The sequence below is a fragment of the Mugil cephalus genome, chromosome 23 (assembly GCF_022458985.1).
Source record: "Mugil cephalus isolate CIBA_MC_2020 chromosome 23, CIBA_Mcephalus_1.1, whole genome shotgun sequence".
In the NCBI taxonomy this organism is placed as follows: domain Eukaryota; kingdom Metazoa; phylum Chordata; class Actinopteri; order Mugiliformes; family Mugilidae; genus Mugil; species Mugil cephalus.
In genome coordinates, this window is record NC_061792.1 from 9664677 (window position 1) to 9687221 (window position 22545).

At 42.9% G+C, this 22545-nt stretch overlaps 1 protein-coding gene across 2 annotated transcripts in view; it reads right to left on the reverse strand.

Annotated features, from left to right (window-relative positions):
• Positions 1 to 11762: 11762 nt before the first annotated feature.
• zranb3 (zinc finger, RAN-binding domain containing 3) overlaps positions 11763 to 22545 on the reverse strand; it is a 75084-nt gene continuing 64301 nt past the window's right edge. For both annotated transcript variants that reach the window (XM_047577066.1, XM_047577067.1), the window contains exons 18-22: positions 21026 to 21166; positions 17802 to 17960; positions 16797 to 16989; positions 12774 to 12905; positions 11763 to 12067 (exon numbers count right to left, since the gene is read on the reverse strand). In XM_047577066.1, the coding sequence (XP_047433022.1) occupies positions 11969 to 12067; positions 12774 to 12905; positions 16797 to 16989; positions 17802 to 17960; positions 21026 to 21166 (724 nt within the window). In that variant the 3' untranslated portion in view covers positions 11763 to 11968. The remainder of the gene's footprint in view (positions 12068 to 12773; positions 12906 to 16796; positions 16990 to 17801; positions 17961 to 21025; positions 21167 to 22545) is intronic.

The following is a 22545-nucleotide window of genomic DNA, read 5'->3' on the forward strand; positions in this document are numbered from 1 at the left end:
GAGTGGAGGCTGAAGCCATTAAAATGAATGGAGAGCTCCTCTAACAATCGCACACCTCACATAACACACACACACGTGCACAAACAGAACCTGCAGCCTCAAACACACACTTACAGGTGAGCACACACAAATGCAAAAAAAAAGAAAAGAGAAACATGAATTGCTACCTTGCACACACACTCGCACGGACATGCATAAACATGACACACACACGCGCACACGTACACACAGTGACGTGCTCGCCACCTGTGTGGGTTGTTTGGCCTCCTCATCCAGACCTCTCTGGTTTTAATTAGCCTGCTGCTGAAGTGTTTTCCTTTTTATATTCTCTGAAGGGCGATGATAACGGCTACAGCCGAGATGGAGGCTCTCAGCTGGTTTGTTTCATTAGGGAGAGCATAATGACCCTGCAATCACAACACCAAGAAAATACCTACCCTAATAATTATTTTCCTCCTAATGGTTCAGCTCATACTCTTCCGAGGCTTTTGTCATCAATGCCTCAGCAACTGAAAGAATTTGGTAATAATCTTAATATTTTATTGTATTTTTTTAATTCTCCTCTTATTCTAAATTCTGGGAATTAAAGCACACAGGTGGCTGTAACACAAATGTTCAAGTATAGATGTCACTTTATTCTTTAGTTAGATTGTGTTTTTTTTTTTTTAAAGTCGGATTAAAGTCAAAGGAATAGTTTTTTTTTTTTTTTTTTGTGCTTGAGAATAGATGAAAAGGTGTTTGTATGCTAAATATGAAGCAGGAAACAATTAGCTTGAACTAATCAGCAGAAAGCAGCAGGAAACAGCTTCCCGGTCTGTTAGAAGTTAAAATAAAACCCACAATTAACACAATGTAGGCGGTGGACCTCGTGCAAATCAAAAAGTGGAAGATATTCTCCCAGGCTACGCTAAGCTAGGCTAAATTAAGCTAGGCTAAGCCAAGAGTCTGTTCGCTTTAGCTTAATATCTAGCGTACAGACATGAGGGTGGTATCAACTTTCTTATCCAACATTCAACAACAATCAGCAAATTTTCCAAAAATTGTGAAGAACAAACAGAAGAAAATAATATTGTGGTCCAACAATTAGATAAGACAGCTTAATTTCCTGTTTTGATTCAGTCTCATGGCTCTTGACGACCTGATCTACTCAGCTACTTGTGAACAACAGCTACAGCTCTTAGCTACATCGTGGTAAAGGCCGTGGTGGCATCTGGAGGCTATACTAACAAGGGCTAACTTAACGCAGGAAATTAGACGCAATAAAAAAAAAAAATAAAGCTTTTGGAAATATCAATACATCATACAAGAGATAAACTTCCAGTTCACCTTCAACGTTACTGGGAAAAAGAAAAAAAAAATGTGTACATGGTAAACACGACGCTATTTACAGACTTGCAGGCAGCAGTAGCTATGAAAGAGGCTGTTTCCATGGCAACAACTGATGACTAACCTAGCTCATGATCTTGTGTTTGCTAACCAAGTTATAAAGTGAGTAATAAGACAAAAAAAAAAATAGAGAGAAAGGGAGAAAGCCTCCTCCACTGAGTCTATATGAAGATGGTTAATTGTTGAATCTCGTATCTCGTTTTGCTACCGGAGCCAGTTAGGACGAAGGAGAATGAGTTTATTTTTCTATTTTAATCAAATGTCATCACCTTAATTGGCTCTGCTTTCTTTTTCTGACAGGTGGTCAGTCACAAACATAAACTATTGTAAAGCTTTGCATGGGTCTCAGGATGTCCTGTACTTTAGCAGAGCGAACTGCTATTCGGTTTCCGTGGGAGTTGCAGCTGGGTGTCATTGGCGTAGCGGCAGCGAAACAAAACGTTATGGATTATGAGGCCGAGTGGGAGTGTGAGGAGGAGGATGAGTTGGTTATTGAGAAAGCTGAATTGGAAAGGTAGGAGTTGAGGCTTTCCAAAGCTGGATTTGGGTCGACAGAGCATAGAAATCTGGTTTGCTGTGCTCACAGCGGCGGGGTGAAGCAGTGGGGGTGCTGGAAGGCTTTATTGATATTTTAAGGTGAGGTGGCACAGATGAAAATAGTGGCTGGTTTTTCGGTTTGGAGATGCGGCAACTGGATCTCGAGTCGACTTGAACTACGCGAAGAAGTGTTACACAACGATAAAAAAGTATGTGTTTATTACGGGCTGTGCAAGACACGCACGGCAGGGGTGATATTTAACGTCTTTGTGTCTTCCGTTTGTCTGTGATCCCTTAAAGTTGTGTCAAATATTACAGCGCTGACGTTAAAATAATTTTTTTTTTTCTGCAATTGAAGTGAAGCAGTTTTGTAACATGTCCTGAGTTGTGTGCGAGGCAGTGATTCATGCCTCGGTGTGTGCATGAATCTGTGATGGAGCAGAGCTAATCCTCTGTGTGTATCTGAGGAATATCCAAAAGATGCACCTGCTGCAAGATAAACCCTCCAGAGTGTGTTCATGTCCCACTATTCTCTTTTGAATTAGCTTCACATCCGTTTAACAAAGACTCTAATGTATTAAGTGCATTTTGAGCCGTGTGAACTTATTTATCTATAAAACAGTATAATCATTATGCTCTGTCTTTATTTAGTTTCTCTGAATGTGTTTGATTGTTGTGTAACCTTCATTACTCTCCATATGCCTCTTTTCTCTTAAGGTAAACCAAACTATATTAAAAATTCATCTGAATTTAGATAATCTTTTAAAAAGTACAGGAGTTAAATTATGAACAGATGCAGGGATTAAATAATAGATATGTGATCTGTTTGATATATTAGAGCAGAAGTTTTAAAGAAGTACGGAGGGAAAGAAGAGTCATTTAGGTAGCCTGTATCAAACTTTTAAATGTGACGTCTGTGTCATATTCCCAAGCTGAACCATCAGCGTTTTACAACTAGACAGAAAGTAGAAAGCACACTGCGATGAAAGTAGAAAAGGAACTGAGCGAAGGGCCTTGGACAGGTTGGTATGTATATTATAAAATAGCACGCCTCAAACTGTGCTTATTGGATCCCAAACTACTTCCTACAGCGGCTGGTTGTGTGGAAGACTGAAGACGAAAAGTGCTAAGTGCTAAGCTCCACTTTAATAACTTTTTGTGTGCATTATGAAATGCCCTCAAGGAAAAAGAAACTGTACGAGCGCATGTCATTATCCCAATCTGTGTGATTCATTGCATCTCATCCTTCTACCTAGAGTCTGGAACATCAAATTTGAGTGATTCTACTTTTCTTTCGCTCAGCACCAAACGCTTGCACACCTACAGTATGTCTTGGCTCAGGAAAACAATGTGCTTATGGCAAATGGTTGGAGAAAGTTTGATGAGATTGACACCACACTCGTGTCAGCAAAGAAAAAAAGTGAGCGGCAACCAATTAGCTTAGCATAAAGACCTTAAAGAGGAGATGCAGCCTGGCTCTTGCTGTTTCAAAGTAGAATAAACTAGGTCACGTGTTTGTTTAATTCTTTCTAAACCAGATAAATGAAGGGGTTCACAGGAGGTAAGACCTCCTGGAGGCTACACTCCTTTCACCTCGAACACTTAAACATAACAGTTCTACGGTAAATTGAGAGCTTTGGCTTCTGGCTTAAGGTTAAGGGTCATTGCAGACGCCGCTCCGATCTATCTATTGATCTCCTGCTCCATTCTAGCCTCACTCGTGAACAAGATCCCAAGATACGTGAACTCTTCCACTTGAGGCAGGACCACCTCCTCGACCCGGAGTGGGTAATGAACCCTTTCCCGACTGAGGACCAAGGCCTCAGGCTTGGTGGTGCTGATCTTCCTCTTGGCTGAAAACAGTCCAAGTAAGAGCTGTAGATCGTAGTGGGGTGAAGCTAAGAGGATCACATCATCCGCAAAAAAGTGGAGATGAGATCCTCTGATCACAGAACTCGTCATGCCCCACCACCCGGCCACACCTAGAAATTCTGTCCATAGAAGTTATGAACAGAACCGGTGACAAAGGGCGGCCCTGGTAGAGTCAAACCCTTACCAGAAACAAGTCCGACTTACAGCCGGATACACGGACCAAACTCACATTTTATTGGTTCGGGAACCGAATGGTTCATAGCAAGGGACCATCCACCCCTTGAATGCTGCTCCTCCACGTTGAGAGGAGTCAGTTTGGGGTGGTTCCTTGTAGGATGCCTGAGCATGTCCCACCCAAAAAAAACATCTGGGTCGGCCCAGGACACGATAGGGAGACTACATCTCCTGTCGGGCTTGGGAGTGCTTGGTGGTTCCACCGGAGCTGCTGGTGAAAGTTGTCTTCCCCTTATCTGCGACCCCATCCCGTTTAAGTGGACCTTCCACTGACTAAATGTCTTTATGTCAGCTAGCTACCAGTTAGCTAACGCACTAGATATGAATCTAGGACATGATGTGTTCAGATCTCGGAAAGTTGAAGCATCTGATGGCGCGGACTTACATAAACGCTGGCACCGTGTTGACTTCTACACTCTGGATTAGCTTGGACACTCCTGCCGGGCGTGAAACCCTCCAACTTTGCTGCAGAGCACTCGCTCCTCCAGGTATCTCAGAACACCTCGCTCCTTTCATCACGTCTGGCAAAAAAACCTGCCCGCTATCACATAATTAATAAGATTTATATCATCACATAGAATAATTCTGTGTGGGCTGATGGCGAAGGTTTGCCATAGCCAACTTTCCCCTCCTTTTATTTATTTATTATTTTTTTTTGCACCAGCCCACACACACACACAGTAATTGAGAAACTGGCATAACTGAATATACAAAATAAAAAAAAAAGAAGTGGAGTGGGCGTGAAGATGTCCACGGTTGAGTGGCCAAATGCAACCCACTCAAACAGCCAATTGTGAGAGCACTTATCAATAAAATTCAATGGACATTTGTGACACAGGTATAATTGGTTTTGCATGAGTGTGAAAACGGATTTACATATATGATGAAAGATTGATGGCAGGCTGGTTGCACGCTCTCATTCTGTTTTTATTTTCAGCACCTGTGTGTGGCAGCGGCTAGTGGAATCATTTAACCAACCAAACTTAGCTTCATCTGTAACAAAGAAAGCAGTAATTACACTAACAGGAGCAAATCTCTGCTTATGGGAGAAGGCACCAATGCAATTACAAAGATTTTAAGACTTATAACAGCAGTTTGCTGGCATAAAAAAAAATAGACTAATATGAAAAACCTACGCCAACGCCGGAAAAAACTCTCCGACTCAGACACGGCTCAAAAAAACTTCAGACTCGTCACTTGGTCTCCTCAAACTTAGCCCGATCTTTTGGAAATCGAATCTATAATTACGACGACAAGGTGATAATCACGCGGTGACGCATATCCCAGATCTGGATTGCAACTAAAAGGAGAGTCCGAAGCCAGTTTGTCCACCGCTATCCCGCTAAAAGGTGTTCGTACAAATTAAAAATAATCTCCGAAGGTAGAGCTTATTTTCACGTACATATTCTAAACCTGTGGATCTGCTTTACTCATAATAATCTAAAGTTTTGAAGCAACATCTGAGGCAAATCACGCTCCTCGCTAGCATCCGTAAAGATGCAGAGAACACAACCGAAAAGGAGCTTTTCACATGCCATGAATTCACAGCGGATTTAATCCAAACACGCTTTGCCAGCTGGAAACAGGCGGCCACACAGAGGACAGGCTGTTGATGTCTTCCGACTGAAAAGTGCCTCGATTTATTGCTTGCAGCCTGCCCAGACTCGCTGTCACATGATCTTATTGACTGTACTAGTGCAGATAAATAGCAAGTCGAGCTAAAGCAGCCTAGTCACAGTGTTTTCAGCCCTGGACACGCAATGAGGACATTTTTTGGCAGAACTCCTCTCCGACTGCGTAGCCGCGGCATTGATGTGTGACAAGATATCCGGCGCTGTTTGGGTTGCTCGAGCCGCGTGTTCAAGGTATTATGGGATGTTGTACCGACGGAGCAGAGGGCTGATGGAAGACAGTCGCAATCGCCCTCTCCTCATTAGATGCAGGGCTGACTGTGCTCATTAGGCCGACGGCAGCACGATGGGGATCTATTCTCCTGAGGTGACCAAAGGTGCTTACACAGACCTTCCAAGTCTCAGTAATGATGCCCCAGACCTGTCACTCTTGTCACAAGACTGACATGACCTTTTTCTGGCTCGTGTGCTGAAGACCAAAAAAAAAAAAAATCCTAATTTCAGAGAGTGAGGCAAGACAAGTCCTGTTTTGCCCCCCCGCACCAAAAGATAAATAAATAAATAAATCAAAAATAAGCCCATCTTTACCTCGATGGACTCTAACTTTCTTATGGTGTTGATTTGCTTGTCACAGACAAGGATGATTTCCTGTGAATTTATTGGCGATTTAAGTGATTGCAGTTCAGGTTTTAATCTAAGCACAATAGCCAGACCTTGCCATTAAGACCTATGAAATAGAGGCATGCTGAGCAGCGACAGAGCGGCTGAATAGATGTCTGGAAGCAATCTGTGAAAGATGGCTGATCAATGGCCGCCAAATGAAATGGGAGATGAAAAGATGTCTTTTAAGGCTCATGAAAAGGGAACTTGTTGGAGGGCGTTTTGTTCGGCTTTCCATTTTTAACCTCAATCATCTGAACACAGCGCTCGTGAAAGAGGAAAACGGTAATACAGCAGCCCACTGTGGCTTTCTTCCACTGATGTCAAGTGTCGACAGGATTCTTCTTGTGTGCCCGCGCGCAACAGTTTAATGTTTATGCTATAGGTTTAGTTACTACTGACGCATATCGTTTGATCTTTGAAAGGGGATTTTGTGGAAATGGATTTTCGTTAATAGATTTTTGTTTACACGCGGATTAATATGCTGACGCAGCCTGCGCAAGAACATCCGAATGATGATAAATTATAGATGAGATTACAGCGGGACTAAATTGCATTAGTTACAGATGCCTTGTAAAACAATGTGGTCAGAGTCGGTCCTCTCAGGGGCCTCTCCAAACAAAGCCTGATTGTAATGGGCCACATGAAGCGGCAATTTAGCCCCACACGAGCTCCAACATACAAATGAGAGCGGACTACAGCCAAGACATACATTAATCCTAGCCAGATTGGGGACTGTATGAATTATGCTAAGAACCTTATCTGTTATTTCCCCTGATCTCCTGCTGGGCGAATTGATTGCGTTTTTGGTCTTAATCCGCAGCATGCCATGCATCTTGGGAGACAACCAGGGAGCCATCTTGAATAAATAGAATTTGGACTTGACAAAAGCCACCTCCAGCTGAGCAATGAGAAAGCATCCTTTTACCGCTGCACATCCCCTACTATGCGGAATGACATTTGAAAATGGCCAGCCGAGGTTTACACGAATTGTCGTATCGAATTTCTGTTCCTTGCTTCATCTTCTCTCTGAGTATCTTCTGTCTATGTGACACTCATCAGGATTGATAAACCCATTTTGGAAAAAAAAAAAAAAAAAAAAGCCTTCTGTTGCTGCGGCCCTCGAGAAACGTCTTCCTCTGCATCCAGCGAGGGTGTTTTAATGAGATTAATTAGATCGCTTATGAGTGATGGTCCTCCACCAATTACCTGGGCCATAATACCGTTTCCCTCCACCCAGGGCGTCGCGCTCCAATGAGCGGTGCCAGCCTTCGCGCGAGCGTGAGGCTGCAGCAGGAAATGATTAATCATCTCATCACCGTCCCAAGAGATAAAATGACAATAAAGACAAAAGCTTCTCATCGGCTGCGGTTGTTTAAAGCCAAAAATTGCTTCCTAAACGCAGACTCTGGAGTTCAATTAGATGATACGGGTGTAGCCTTTTAGAATACAAGCTCGTAACAGAGCGCTGTCTGGAGGTTCGCTCCTTCTCGTCCTTTCCCTCCTATAATGAGGTTCTGCAGTTCACAATCCGGAAAATGATCGAATATCAGAGGTGGTTTGGCAGGACGGAGACGGCGCCGTGGCTGTTTTTCATTCCTGAAGGAGAGCAGCGGGGTGCGGCCTCCCTCGCGTCTATTTCCCTTTCCTTGCTGAAGGGCAGGGAGGGTCACAGACACAGAGGGATCACAGCGGAGAGCATGGCAGCCAGGAATCAAACCACAGCAGGATTCAGCCACGGATTGGAGAGCCGGCGGCTGCACGCGGCGCACTGTGCAGGCTTTTATTGGCCCTTCTCCATCACACCTGTCACACAAGATTGGGTTTGTAGAAGCGCTTCCTTCAGCTGAAAAGGCCAAAGTAGATTATGGGGGCAGGCGAGGTTGAAATGGAATAACCAATGGAACGGGGCCAAATATAACACTTTGCTGTCTGAATGCAAATCATTATTGAATTATGAATGATTTGTACAGTTTACGTCAAAGTCTTCCCTGGTTAGACAGCCCAGTGCAGCCCAGTTTCCAAACATTTTCATGTCACAGACCCATAAAAAAAAGAAAAAAAAAGACACATCCTATCAGCTCACCTCACTGTGGGGAGATGGGACTGAGAATAAAGCCTAAAATTACAATAATCATTCTTACACCTAATGTAATATCTGTAATTGAGCAGGTTCCTATGGAATTGAGCCGCAACAATATTAATCTATTTCTCAATTTGCCGCGGACCCCCAGGAGCTCCGCCGAGGCCCCTGGAGGTCCGCTGACCCACATTGAGAAACCAACACTGCGCCAGTCCATCTCTCTGTACTTTGTGACTTATCTAGCTGGTCATGTTGCTTTTAAGCATCTTATACCACAAGAGAGGGGGAGGCGGACGTTCATATGGACTCAGTTTCACATTCAAAGGCACAAATAAAGACTTTTTTTTTTTTTTTCAGTTTTTTATGCTCAATATCAAATTTGTGTGAAAATTATTTATTTTTTCCCAGGCTGCCTGTTCCTGATAACAACCCTCCACAGCTCTGTATCGTGGGAGGACCGAGAAAGCGATCAGTAGGCTAATTCTGGCTACGTTTGCTAGCGGAAATTTCATAAATTAACACAAAGTAAAGATAAAATGTCGACAAATCTTTTTTTTTAATTTGCCATCGTCTTTGCTTTTTCTGTATCACGAACCATAACCTAAACCATAGGTCTTGAAAAGGGGGTCGGCGACCCCTAGGGGATCCGAGGAGGTGCTGCAGCGGGGTCGTAAAATCTTTGGTTGATTAGACATTTTTTATACATATTTATACATATTTTAGTAAAGGGATAAGGGATAGCTTAATAATGAAGGCAAAATGATAATAATGATGTATATTTATATTTAACAGCATTAGGCCAAGTTTAATATATAACACATATAGTAGGTAGGTGGGGTCATAAAATCTTTGGTTGATTAGACTTTTTTTATACATATTTATACATATTTTAGTGAAGGGATAAGAGATAGCTTAATAATGAAGGCAAAATTATGTATATTTATCAACAGCATTGGCCAAGTTTAATATATAACACATATAGTAGGTAGGAGGGGTCATAAAATCTTTGGTTGACTATTTTTATATATATATATATATTTTTTTTTAAATTTCACAAATTTAAATTTCTTTCAATACACATTAACATCAATCCAACATATTTTAGTAAAGGGATAAGGGATAGCTTAGTACTGAATACAAAATGATAATAATGATGTATATTTATTAACAGCATTAGGCCAAGTTTAATATAGAACACAAAGTAGGTAGGCAGGGTCATAAAATCTTTGGTTGATTAGACTTTTTTTTATGTATATATATATTTTTTTTTTTTTTTTTTTTTTTTAATTTCTTTAAACACACATTAACATGAATCCAACATATTTTAGTAAAGGCATAAGGGATAGCTTAATATTAAATACAAAATGATAATAATGATGCATATTTACCAATTGCATTAGGTCAAGTTTAATATATAGTAGGTAGGGGGTCACTACTCAACCTCTCCATCAGTTTGGGGGTTCTTGGCTTGAAAAATGGTTACAGTTCATTTTAAATTGTCATTTAAAGTGCATGAGATTGCATCTTAATTGACCTTTAATTTAATAATAACAGGTTCACCGCTGTGGATATTCTCATCCGTTTCTCTTTTTTTTTTCGTGCTTGTAGAGGAGATGTTGCTCCGCACTTTTTCCTGCCCTATTGTCTTCTCTTTGTCACCATACTGTGGTTTTCTAATTATATGTGATTATTTCCGCTAGATATTCGCCCGGCTAATTTTGGCCTCGTGACATTCACCGTGTGCTTCGTTGCTATGGAACCTGTTGACGATTTCACTTGATGGGAAAAAGAAAAAAAAAAAAAGAAAAGAAAAAGAGTGGTGTTTTTGCTCTGATGCCGACTTTAAAAGGGGGGAGGAGGCGCGTTGGACGGAGAGCAAACACGCGAACCTCTGTGGCCGTCCCGTCAGTGTTTGAGTCCGTCTTTATTATTGTCGTCACCTGTGGAGGTGATGTTTTTCCACCGGGCTGAAAGGTCGTCCAACGCAAACAGTGTCATGTGGCTGCAGCGCTGCTCTTTACCCAGCAGACCCTCCGGGAGGAACACGAGACGTCTTCATCTGGCCTCATTATGGCTCCGTCTGACAAACACCCCTCTTCCAATGTACACTTCCCACTCTGCCAAAAAAAACACACACAACACTTTCTATCTGTGTATCGCACAAACACTCTTTCCGCGACTTCTCCCCTCCTCTCTCCGCCCGTGCACACACCTTTTGGGTGTAATAAAACAGCAGATCAGAGTCATTGGCTGCTGACAGGGACTGACACTGAAACCTGCTGTTGTTGGAAGGCTGCCTGGGAGATGTTCATTACTCACAAAGCTTGTCGGTTTGGACAGGAGAGGAACAACGGTCTTATTAAGTGGAGACCTGGAGCAGCCGTAGGGGAAATACACACACACCCACGCCTGCACCCACATGGGCTCGGAGGAGAAAAAAAAAAAAGTTTGAATCCGCGGCTGCTCCTCAGCAACTCTGATAGGCCTGCGAGAAGTTGGGGCTGCCAGAAAAATTTAGAAACTTTCCGGCGATGGCAGAAATGTGCTGAGCTGGGAGTTTGACGCGGGGCTGACAGACGGGCTAAATCGTGACATGACGACACCTGCGACGTCGAGAGGAGGAGGGGTGGAAGTGGAGGAAGTGAAATTCAGCTGTGGAGGAATGTGATGGCCTGTTTTTTTTTTTTTTTTTTTTCTTTCTTGCAGGAGCCTGCTGGTATTGATTGGAGTTTCTGATGTCTGTCTGGCTCATTGTATAACTCCCAAGAACAGATTCAATATTCCCGACATGGCTGAACCTGAAGCCTTGTTTCCATAGTAACCCCGCTCTCCGTCTCTAAACATAGCCCTCCTGACTGACTTTAGCTCTGCTCAGATCATCAAGCACAGCTGAAGAGGAGGTAGTTGCACGGACAATAACGTTCCTGACTCGAGGCGATGAAACGATTTGCTAACTTGGAAGAACCAGCGGCATCTCTGTGTATTTACAGTCCACGCCGCGGTTAAAGGGAACAGAAGATGAACGCAATGAAACGAGATGAAAACAGGCTTTTATTTCACGAGGAGGCGTTCATCCATCTTTCGAGAAACATATTTAACCAAAAAAAAAAAAAAAAATCCTCCACTTGTTGAGGGCTCCAATGAGGACACCTGGGTTTGAGTTGTAATCACAAAGCCCCCGATTCATCTCCTACCTGCTACTTTTCACCAAGTTTGCAAAATCTTAAAATAGCAGCATCTTTCTAAACAACCTGCTCCATTTCAGCCTCGAGCAAAAAGGGGGCCGTCATAAATCAAAGCTACCGCATTTGTGACGGTTCGGGGACGAGAGGGGAGCTGGATTTGCATTCGATGCAGTCGTCACCATTTTTTTTTGTTGTTTTTTTGTTTTTTTTTTTAGGTAAATATCCACCCCTGCATTGTCCCCTAATGGCGTCCAGCAGGATGCCAATGTTAGCGCCTGAATCTTTAAGGAACTCAAAGAAAACGGGGCCTCGTGTTTGATGCCGTTTTTTGTGTCACGTAAGCCGATAAATCTTTATCCGAACTGAACCTTTAAGTCCGTTCATTTCTTGATGAAGAACCTGCTGATGTCTGACGCAACCTTTGAAGCGGCTGCATCCTTCCTCATCTGGCTGCGTTCTCTGGCTTGCTGAGCCGTCCTCTGCGGGGAGAAAAATGGAAACATGATGTAAGAGGGTTGAATCTCGCGGCGAGAAAAGTGAGATCGATACATTGAGCATTTCTAGATTAAAGTGTCTGAGCGGTGGCATAAACATCGAGAGGATCCCCTTATCAGACGGCGCAGCTCTCCGCGTCAGTTTACACGCTTCCTTCCAAAAACTGACACCCACTCTGACAAAAAAATAAATAAATAAAATGCTCCCTGGCGTGAAAGCAAAGCACATTTTACATTTACAATAAAAAGCTGTTATATTTTGAACCCCCTGCTCTCGGATCAGTTCTGTTTCTTTTTCATTTTTAAGAAGTGTATTGTCTGCGATTATGAAATATAGAGTGAAGACGTAAAAAAAAATGTCCCCAAGACGGATACGAAGCCTTTTCTAACAAACGCTATACATCAACGTGTCATACAGCCAACATCATGTGATGCTATTACGGGCAATATACAGCTTTGTGAGGGATGGTCTGACTTTTGATCAATGTGTTTGACCATGTATCACATTACTGCCACCATATATAACCCTCAACATGAGCGATGAGACTCTCTTTTTACGCGAGGATAAAAGAGAGGTCCATCCACAGTGCACCTTAAATGTTAGACAAATTGCTTTTGCCCCTTAAGCCCTTTGGCTTTAAAAGCTGGTGTGCAGTTGTTACGGGTGCAGTGATGCGGAGTGTACACATACGGCTTTGTGGCAGACCGTGCACAGCGTCTGCAGGTTGTCCAGAGAGCACTGTCCTCCTCCGCTGTAGACCGGCCGGATGTGGTCGACCTGCCAGAAATCCCCTTCGGCCGGCGCTCGGATCATCTCATTCAGCTAGAAACACACCCAGAATGCAATAGTGAGCGTCTCAGTACGCCGCCTTGGCTCGGATGCGCTCCCATTCTGCTCTAAATTGCCAAAAAACAAGCTGTGATTGCACTGCCTTCCCAAACCATCCATCTATGATAAAGTTAATTTTACCAACTGATGTGATGTCTTTAGTAAAGTCTTTCTCCGAGTACTACAGTGACCTAAATTGTTGCTTTGAAGCGCACACACACATGGACACACACACATACACACACAGATCATTCATATTAAACAAATCTGTGCACCGCGGGGACACTTCTGCAACGCGCTTCACAATAAAAGAAGATGAAAACAGTCACATCAGAGCAAAGCACAGAAAATGGCCATATCCAGGAAAATAATGAAAGCAAACTGCAGAAAACAGCCTCTAATGAAAGCCGAGATTAACGTAAGCCCGTGTGATTGCGGGGGGATAAGACAAGTTGATCAAAACAATATTTGCGGCGGAATCGATGACGGCGAACTCCAACCCTCCGCTATCCATCAGCGCCCGACGCCTCAGGTACCGGCGGATAAATCACCCGAATGTTTCTGGCCTATATAAAGAGGGCAGCTGTGGGGGAACTTAATCAGGGAGCATCCGCACGTTTGCCTGACGAGGAAACGGGAGAAATTAGGTTAAAAATACCTCAGGGAACGACATGCTACAGTAGGATACGTCCTCCTACGTTCCTGGGAAAGTTTTTGTGACTTTCTTTAGTGTGTGATAAAGCAAAAGATCAGATTTTTTAAAATGTGTGGTTTTCTTTTTTTGCGGGGGATAAAAATATCCTAAATGGGGCAAATATTTGCTTGCTAACACTTTACCTGCAGTGTAACTCCCTCTACGCTCTGGATGTTGCGTAACATCGAGTCGCTGCATTGAATAGAAATTCGTCCTGAATCCTGAAACTAAAAACTAAATCATGTTGTTTGCTAAACGTCATCATTTAGCGAAGATTCCTATGAGTTGAACTTTTAATGCAGTGACTTAAGCATTAGGGAACATTATGAGTTAGTTTTTAGCTCAAGGCATCACTGTGCTAGCTACTCAAATAGCCTCTAGCCTCACTCTTTGTTCATTATACATAATATATATGGCATTTAATGAGTACGTTAGCATCATTTCATTAGCATTTAGTCGCTGGTCTGGCGGTTGACTCGTGGTTTTGTTTTCCCAACCTGTCACTTATAGTTAGCATTGCATGCTAAGGATTCAGCTACTTATTTATTTATTTCTCTGCATTAAATTAATTAATCTGTACAGTTCCACAAAACTGTGACAAATGCTGTCACGCCATAAAGTCCTAGGACGCAGAGAATTATTACTTTTTAGGAGGAAATAAAGTCGAAGCCTTGAGATGCAATATTTTATTCAGAGCCTAGAGTAACTAAGTGAGCCTTCATTTGACCTGGATTGATCCAGTGCATCTTCACTGTAGCAGATTTCCTGAGAACCAGTGGAGCAGAGGGAGGGTGTGTGTGGGGGGGAGACACTGACCTGGAAAAACTCAACCAGCAGCCGGTCGCTGGTGTTGCCGTCACGCAAAATCTGAATTTCCGCCATTTCAAAATACGTGAACGGAAAAGAGACGAGAGACGGACAAAAAGAAAGAATAGAGAGCAAGCAAGTGGAAGAGCCAAAGATGATTGAGAGAATTAGAAACACAGGACGGAAAGCCTGGTGGGAAGAGTTCAGGGCCGAAAATCTATTTCCCTGCTTTGAGATCTACTCCGCCGACATTAAGGCAGCGAGCTGGAATTGATCCCAACAGATTTAAAGAACAGACCTGCTCAAGGGGGCAGAGTTCACTTCTCTCTCACACACAGACACACACACACACCTCACACATTTTAGTCAATTGAATGTGCTTTTGTGCCAAAACCGGGCACTTTGCTGCACACTGACACACACACACACACAAAAAAAAAGAAGAAAACTCTGCTCACAGGCACCGGATGGCCTAAAAATCCATACACACACCAGAATACCAACACACACACGCCAAAATTGTGTTATTCACACACTCGCACACACTCGTAAAGAGACCCGGAGGTGCACACAAAGACCAGACACAACAGAATGAACCACAGAATGAGCCTATAATCTTAAGGCTCCCTCCACCACTGCGGCGTCTTATCATGTGGCTGAGTTTGTTTCCTCTAAAGCTCGGCGCATCGATCGGCGCTGATGCTGCTGCCGGCATCACTAGGAAGGGGGAAGAGTGTGTGTGTGTGTGTGTGTGTGTCTGTGTGTCTGTGTGTGTCTGTGCGTGTGTGTGGTTGGGGGCTGGCTTTGCAGGATAACAGCCAACCAAATCAAACAGGCTTACTGGTCGAGGCCTGGCACTGGGAAAAAAAAAAAAAAAAAAATCAATGGGCCCAGCAATCCATTTACTGGGAGCTGCCCCCTTGGAGTGCAGATCAACCTGTGTGTGTTTGTATGTGTGCGCATGTTTGTGTGTGCATGCGTAGGTGGGCGAGATGGAGAGCACTGGGCGCTTTTATTTTTGCACTTACACAAACACAAAGAGGGAAAGAGAGAGAGAGTCAGTTATTCAGCTCACATCTGGAGACAGATCATGCTTTGTGTTCTTTCAAGCCTGGACGTCCAATAACGGCTTTAAACAGAGGAAAACCTTATTTTACTTGAATCATTTAACCACCTAAAAAAAAAATAAAAAAGTCCCTCTGATGTACTTTTATATAGGGTTCAGTGGAGAATGTTAAACATTAGAGATTGACCGATATGGATTTTTTGGGGAAGATCCCAATTTTTTTTTTACATCAGCATTAGCCAATGCTGCTGCTTGATCTGAGACGATATTTGGAGCTGATACTGATTATTCTCCATTTATATGATGAAAATGACGCAATGAGAGATTGACCGATACAGATTCTTTTTAAGGTCGATACCAATTTTTTTTTGATACTTTTCCTCTGTCCGTTTACGTGATAATGGCACAATGATAACAAATGTTACATGTCTCAATTTAACCAAAAACAAACATTTATTGTGGTTGACCGACAACCTGCGCTATTAGCTTAACAAAAAGAGAAAAAAACGTCAGCTAGCAAACTCTTACTTAACAACAGTAAAATTTAGGACTGTTGCTAATGACTGTAATGTGTTGCTGCTGAGTGATAAAGTAAACAGAGCTCTGTTTGGTTGTTTGATTTTTTAAACAAAGGGGTGCTCGACGTACCTATGAGTATAAGCATTTCCCAGCTTCCCGCTGTACGTATTCTGTTAGTGGGGGAGGGGCAATGTATGGGCTGCACACAGGGCTGCCTGTGGTTGCACTTGTCTGCAAATCTTGCCGGCGAAAAAAGTATATATGTGTCAGCGAAAACACATAGTATGGTCTGATACCAGTAAAAAAAAAAACACAAATATTGATGCTACATTAAGCTAACATATGGTATTAGCAGACCAACACACCAGACTACTACGCCTCATTTAAATATAAGCTTCTACAAAGTTCCTTCTCACCCTACCTGCATCAGTGCGCCTTGGTCGCTTTATGTTTTTAATCCTTGGACCAGTTTTGACACCCACTGACCAGTGCACACTGGGACCACTTCACAAGATCTGCAGGTCTGGAGACGCTCTGACCCTGTTGTCTAACTTAGCCCCCGTCAGAGTCGCTGAAATCCTTCCACTTCTGCTTCTAAAACATCAGCTATGAGGACAAAATGTTCAGATACTATCTAATATGATTAGCTGATTAGCTATTTGTGTTAACAAGGAATTGACAGGTGTACCTAATAAAGTGGCATGTGAGTGGATATCCCACCCACATTGAAATAATCAGTGTTATTCGCTTCACCTGTCAGCGGTCATGAACTTCATCTTTGTATTTTTAACTGTCCGACCTGTTTGAGTGGCAGCTGGGCGAGCCAGGTGTTCTCCAACATCTCCTTGCGCTGGGAGGGCGGGGCGCCGCGGACCTTCAGGAACAGGTCGTGGGCGTGGAGGCCGCAGTGCTGACAGACGCCTTGCTCCACCTCCAGCACTCGGGAGCGCATGTACGGCTGGCTGGAGCGCAACTGGAACTCGTCCTGACACCTAGAGGCGGGCGCAGACATCAACTCTTCAATTTGAACCGCTAATGGTTACTCACCGAGAGTCATCACTTGTAGAAAACAACACGTATCCAGATAAGAGGAGGAATAAGAGGAGGAGAAGTATCTCACCCTGATTGAAAGGAGTGAGTTTGCCTCTTGAAAAACACTTGAGGAAAACTGAATTTCTGCCCTCAGTAAGTAGCACGACTAAACAGGGTTTTCAGGTGTGGTAATTTAGTGGACGTGAGGGATCAGGAAAGGGTGCAACATCCCCCTCAAGGACTCGAATAAACCAGCGGCTTATTTGTTCACCTTCCACAAGAAACATTCGTGGATAATGTCGAATTATCTGAAAACTCGATTTATAACGACTTCAACAACGACGAGAAGGGATTAGAAAAATAACTCCTTATAGCAGGTGCAATCTAATTTGGAGGCGCTGATCTATTTTCCTCTTCCCAAACAGTATTCTTTCCACTAAGAAAGTACAGCAGCAAGGTGAAGCCAACATTACACTGTTGTGTTTTTTTGAGTTTGTTTTGCACACCAACTCCAGAAAGCTCTGAATTTACAGAAATTGAATTTTTAGGCGCCAGATGGGTGAGCTTTGGTGGAAACTACTTGAATGTTAATTTAAGATGCTTTTCTTATACTGGCATCTTAGTAAAGCCAGCCCCGATGCAGTAAACCCATCTGGTGCACCAAGCTGGGAGAGCTAAGAGATATGTGGATCTACAAAGCTGCTCTGTGACATCATGTGCAACTATACATCCCTGTAGATTTACCTTAATGTATGTAATTAGTGTTGCTAACCTGTGGCTGCAGAACCGAGTATCCCACGCCCCACCAGTGCTGGGGCAGGCCTGCTGGCAGGAGAGGCACAGAGGGACACCCCGACTGTCCACAGCCTGTAGGAAGCCCGGGTCGGAGGGCGGCTGCTCGTCCACCGTCTTACTGGGTGGACTGTTCAGCCTGAAAGGATAGAGAGAGAAAGGAATCACATGTACTCAAGAGTGAAGAAGTGAAGGTGGAGTGTAGGTTGTTTTTAGGGTATCCTAAGACGTCCCCGATTTTTGGGGGAAAGTCCCCGTTTTGGATGACCTGTCCCTCGGCTACAGCTGTCCCCGAAAAATATTCCCAATTTTAGTTTTTTTATGAATGAGGAAAAAAATGTTGCGTGCAGACTACAGTTATTACGGTAGCTGACGTTACAGACATAGCAGTTTAAATATCCATAAACATGTCAAAATAAATGAAACCATAATTGTCCCTGTTTGTTCATTTCATCTTTATAACATTAACTTCTTCTTCTTTTTTTTTTTTTAAATCTCCAATGTCCCCCACGTTTCCACATTAGCAGTCAGTGCTAACACGAGGCCACGCAAACCTGTTTTTCTACTAGCGTGGGATTATTCTACAATATTTATTCATTGTCACAGTGAAATAGTCCATCCTTAGTCAACTACTGCATTAATTCCTCTCTCAACCAGTAGAAAATGTTGTGAACACGTGATTGTGCACGAAAAACGAAAATACCGTAATATACATCTTTGCTCAGCCATATTTGTAACTACCTTAAGTGTCAGAAATGATTTCTTTTATTATTTTGTCTCTTTGTGCAATTTACTCAAATGCGTTATCTGGACACACGTGAATTACATTAATCTGTAAATAAAACAGCAAAACACAACAATTTAACATAAATATTCACTCAACAAAAATAGGAAAATGGTGCTTGCTTCTGCAGAGGACACATACGACTAATCTGTATGCGTACATACCGTGTTTATATACACGACGGTGATGTATCTGCAGAGCATTTCAAGTACGTGTATGTGCATGCTTGTCCTTTTTGGCAGAGGACGCCGGATTCTGGGCACTTGCCATGTTATCCCAGCAGGGTGCTAGAGCCACGTTGGAGGGGACAGATGGACTAAATTCTCTTTCCCCATGGTTTACAACTCAGGCAGACAGAGGGAGGAACAAAGAGCCAGTGCACTACAGAGAGAAATTTAATCATTGAAATGGAGAAGAAAACCTTCTAAAAAAGGAACCTTGCCGCTTCAAAGTTGAGAAGATACCAAAAATTGGAAGTACCAAGAGACAAACGCTGTGCCAACCAACTCTAGTGGATGAAAGACGGACAGAAATAGAGTTTCTACTGGTGTGTCCAAACTGAGAGCGGGGAAAACTTAACACAAATATACACCGGCTCCCAGTGACTATATGAATGTAACTGGCAAAAAAAAAAAATACAATATATCATTACTTTACATTTAGCTTCAAAGTAAACACATGCATGAAAGGAAATGAGCATGTTGGAAGCTCTGCATGGCAGAATGAGGTAACTCCCTGAAAGCTCATACTTCAAACCCCAGAAATCACACAACACGCTTTCAGCAAACGGCACGCAGCCGGCTAATGTTTACCACCTCGGCTCAGCGCTGACGTCCTATACCAAAAGGAAACCAACGGCGCGAGAGGGGACGCTGATCAGTCCAGCTGTCAAACGACAGAGCGCTGGCTCACCGTTGATCTGAAGGCACATTTGGTTTTATAAATTTTAATTTCCTGCTTCCTAAGGACAATGAGTCTGAGGTTTAAAATTAGCAGCGTTAAAGTTCTTTGGTCTTTCCTGCGAACGACATTGAGAAAAGTATTATTTCACATTTCAAACCATAACGAGTCGTACCTGAATGCCACATGTGACTCTGGCTCTGAGATGCGGATGCAATAAAAGGTTTCAATCAAAGAGTCAGAGTAGGCGTTTTGTCTGCGCCGTCATCCTCCTCTACACTGAGATAATCACTTCCTCGCTTCAACTTTACACTCAGATTATAAGGATAAATGGACAAATGCTATCCTGAATGGCACCTCAAAGGCACCTCATGGACTAACACAGACATTTGCTATGAAACACCACTCGCCATGTACATCCGTGTGCATGTGTGTGTTTGCAGTGGGTTTCCATAGTGATATTGGTTCCTGGGGTGAACCGGTCATTGCATCTCACCCAGTAGATTGTATTATGGGCTATATTTACTGTACTAACACACTCAGCGGGCCTTTGAGCCGCTCCCACAAGGCACATACAGATCTCCATGGAGACAGCTCAGGGGAAGGAAAATGAAAACGCTCTGAATCCCGAGGAGGAAAAACCGTGTGATGAGACAAAAAGAAAAACATGTGCAGACCTTGAGACCTCATCTTTAAAAACCACAAACAAGACCGGATCTATGAAGCATTGAAACCACCGTGTTAGTGCAGTGAATAATGTGTAGCTGTGGAAAGAGTCAAGTCACTTAATAGGGGGTCTTTGATCCCTAGGGGGTCCACAGAGGTACAAAATCCTTGGTTGATTAGACATTTTTTTGTATATTTTTTAATTTGCCCCACAAAATTAAATTTTGCTCAACATATTTTAGTAAAGGGATAAGATATAGCTTAATACTGAATGCAAAAGGATAATAATAATGTATGTATTGTAGGAACATAGGTCTTTAATGGGGGGTCCACGGAGGTACTGCAGGGGGGTCGCAAAATCTTTGGTTGATTGGGCATTTTTTTTATTTGTATTTTTTTAATTTTCTTCAAAAAATTAAAAATTCTTTAAATGCAGATAAAAAAATTATATCTGAACCTGTTATTTGAATAGCTTAATACTGAATGCAAAATGATAATAATAATGTAGGTATTGTAAGAACATAGGTCTTCAATGGGGGGTCCATGGAGGTACTGCAGGGGGGTCGCAAAATCTTTGGTTGATTGGGCATTTATATATATATATATATATATATATATATATATATATATATATATATATATATATATATATACATTTTAAAATTTTTCTTTGATTTTTCACCTGTTATTTGAAAAGCTTAATATTGAATGCAAGATGATAATAATAATGTAGTTTAATATCGTAGGTAGGGGGTCCTTACTGAATCTCTCTAATCAGTTTGAGGGTCCTTGGCTTGAGACCCCTGATTTAAGACTTTAAAGACCTAAAAATCTACCCACGTTTGTCAACCAACCTTTCTGCAGGGGGCGGTGTTGGTAAAGAGGCAGACCTCCTCTTCGAGAAGAAGTTCTCCTTGGTGACCAGTCGAACGCTTCCTCCCTCCTGCTGCGCCTTGCTCAGGGAGGCCTGCGCCACCTCGTCTCTGCTGAGGTACCTGTGAAAATGGGATAAAAGTGGTTTCGTGAGGCAATGGAGGATTCGCAGACGTTACATAACCCGGGAGCTTGATGATGATTCACTTGTAGAGCATAGGGGAGTAGTTTCAAGGAGATGGATTCATTAAGTCTCTCTGGACGGCAGCACCAGGTATGATAGGACGTTTGAGGCTGCTCAAGCGTATCTGTAATCTTAGTCATCTCTCCTGGACTTGGTAACCCTGGGACTCAACCACGTGAACGTAACACACCATCGCCCACGGACCTGGCAAAAATTCGACAAATGGCAGCGTCTCGTGCACTTTTATTATTTTGCCTTTGCACCAAAAGTGCTCAAATTCCTCCTTTTATTGGCGACATTGTGTTCTGTTTGTGTTCTTATATCCCGTTAGTCTTCCTCCCCCTGCTGAATCCTATTACTATTGCTGCCGCAGCAATCTAATTTCCCCACAGGGATCGTCAATCATCTCATCTAATCCATCTGCCCCGCCACTGGTTTTTATAGTCCTCGTAACGCAGATGCGAGGCGTGCGGCGTGGAAAAAAAATAAAATAAAAATTGCACAATACTCTACATGCCAATCTGGACAGGATTAAAATGACCCCGGGATGTCAGAGTTGACAACAAATGCAGGACAGGAGTAAAGGGGGGAAGAAAATCACAGGCATGTTTGTCCGGCGAGGAGAGAAAATTCTAGTGGTCTTGAGAGAAAAGTGACCAATCACCAAATGTTCCCAGATATCGTAAAGGCTTTCCACTGAAGGATGATACAACACTCTAATGGTCTCCACAGAGCAATTATGCTTCCAGTTTTCTCTGTTGGGAAGTCATATGTCAGAGTCAGCGGCCCAGTACAGTCGCAGCTCAAAGACACTTTAACAGAGTGGATATTTGCTGACCAGCGACTACCTCCCTAACCAGCTAGTAACCAGGACACATGCTGTACTTAACCTGCTGAGACCTGAGCTTTAGTTTGGTATGCAGTTTTCATTTCTCTAAGGTATTCGGAATTTTCATTTTGTTTTTATTTAACCTTCATTTAACCAAATAAAATCCCATTGAGATGATAATCTCTTTTTCAAGAGTGACCTGGACAACAAACATTCAACAGGAACGTCACAACAAATGGAGCAACAAAACAAAGTGCAAAAGGGGTCGTGGTGACAGGATAATTAAAAGCAGAGGCACTGTCCTATTGATGCTCGCTGCCGATCCTTTAGGAGATGACAGAAGTCATTAAAAGATACAAGTTCCGACATTTTCAGGTCAGACTGGAAATTGTTCCAAGTGGATGGTGCAGCGAAACCGAACGCCCTTTTCCCCAGTTCAGCCCGAGTTTGTGGAATGCTTAAGTAATAGTTGTTGCTGGATCGCAAGG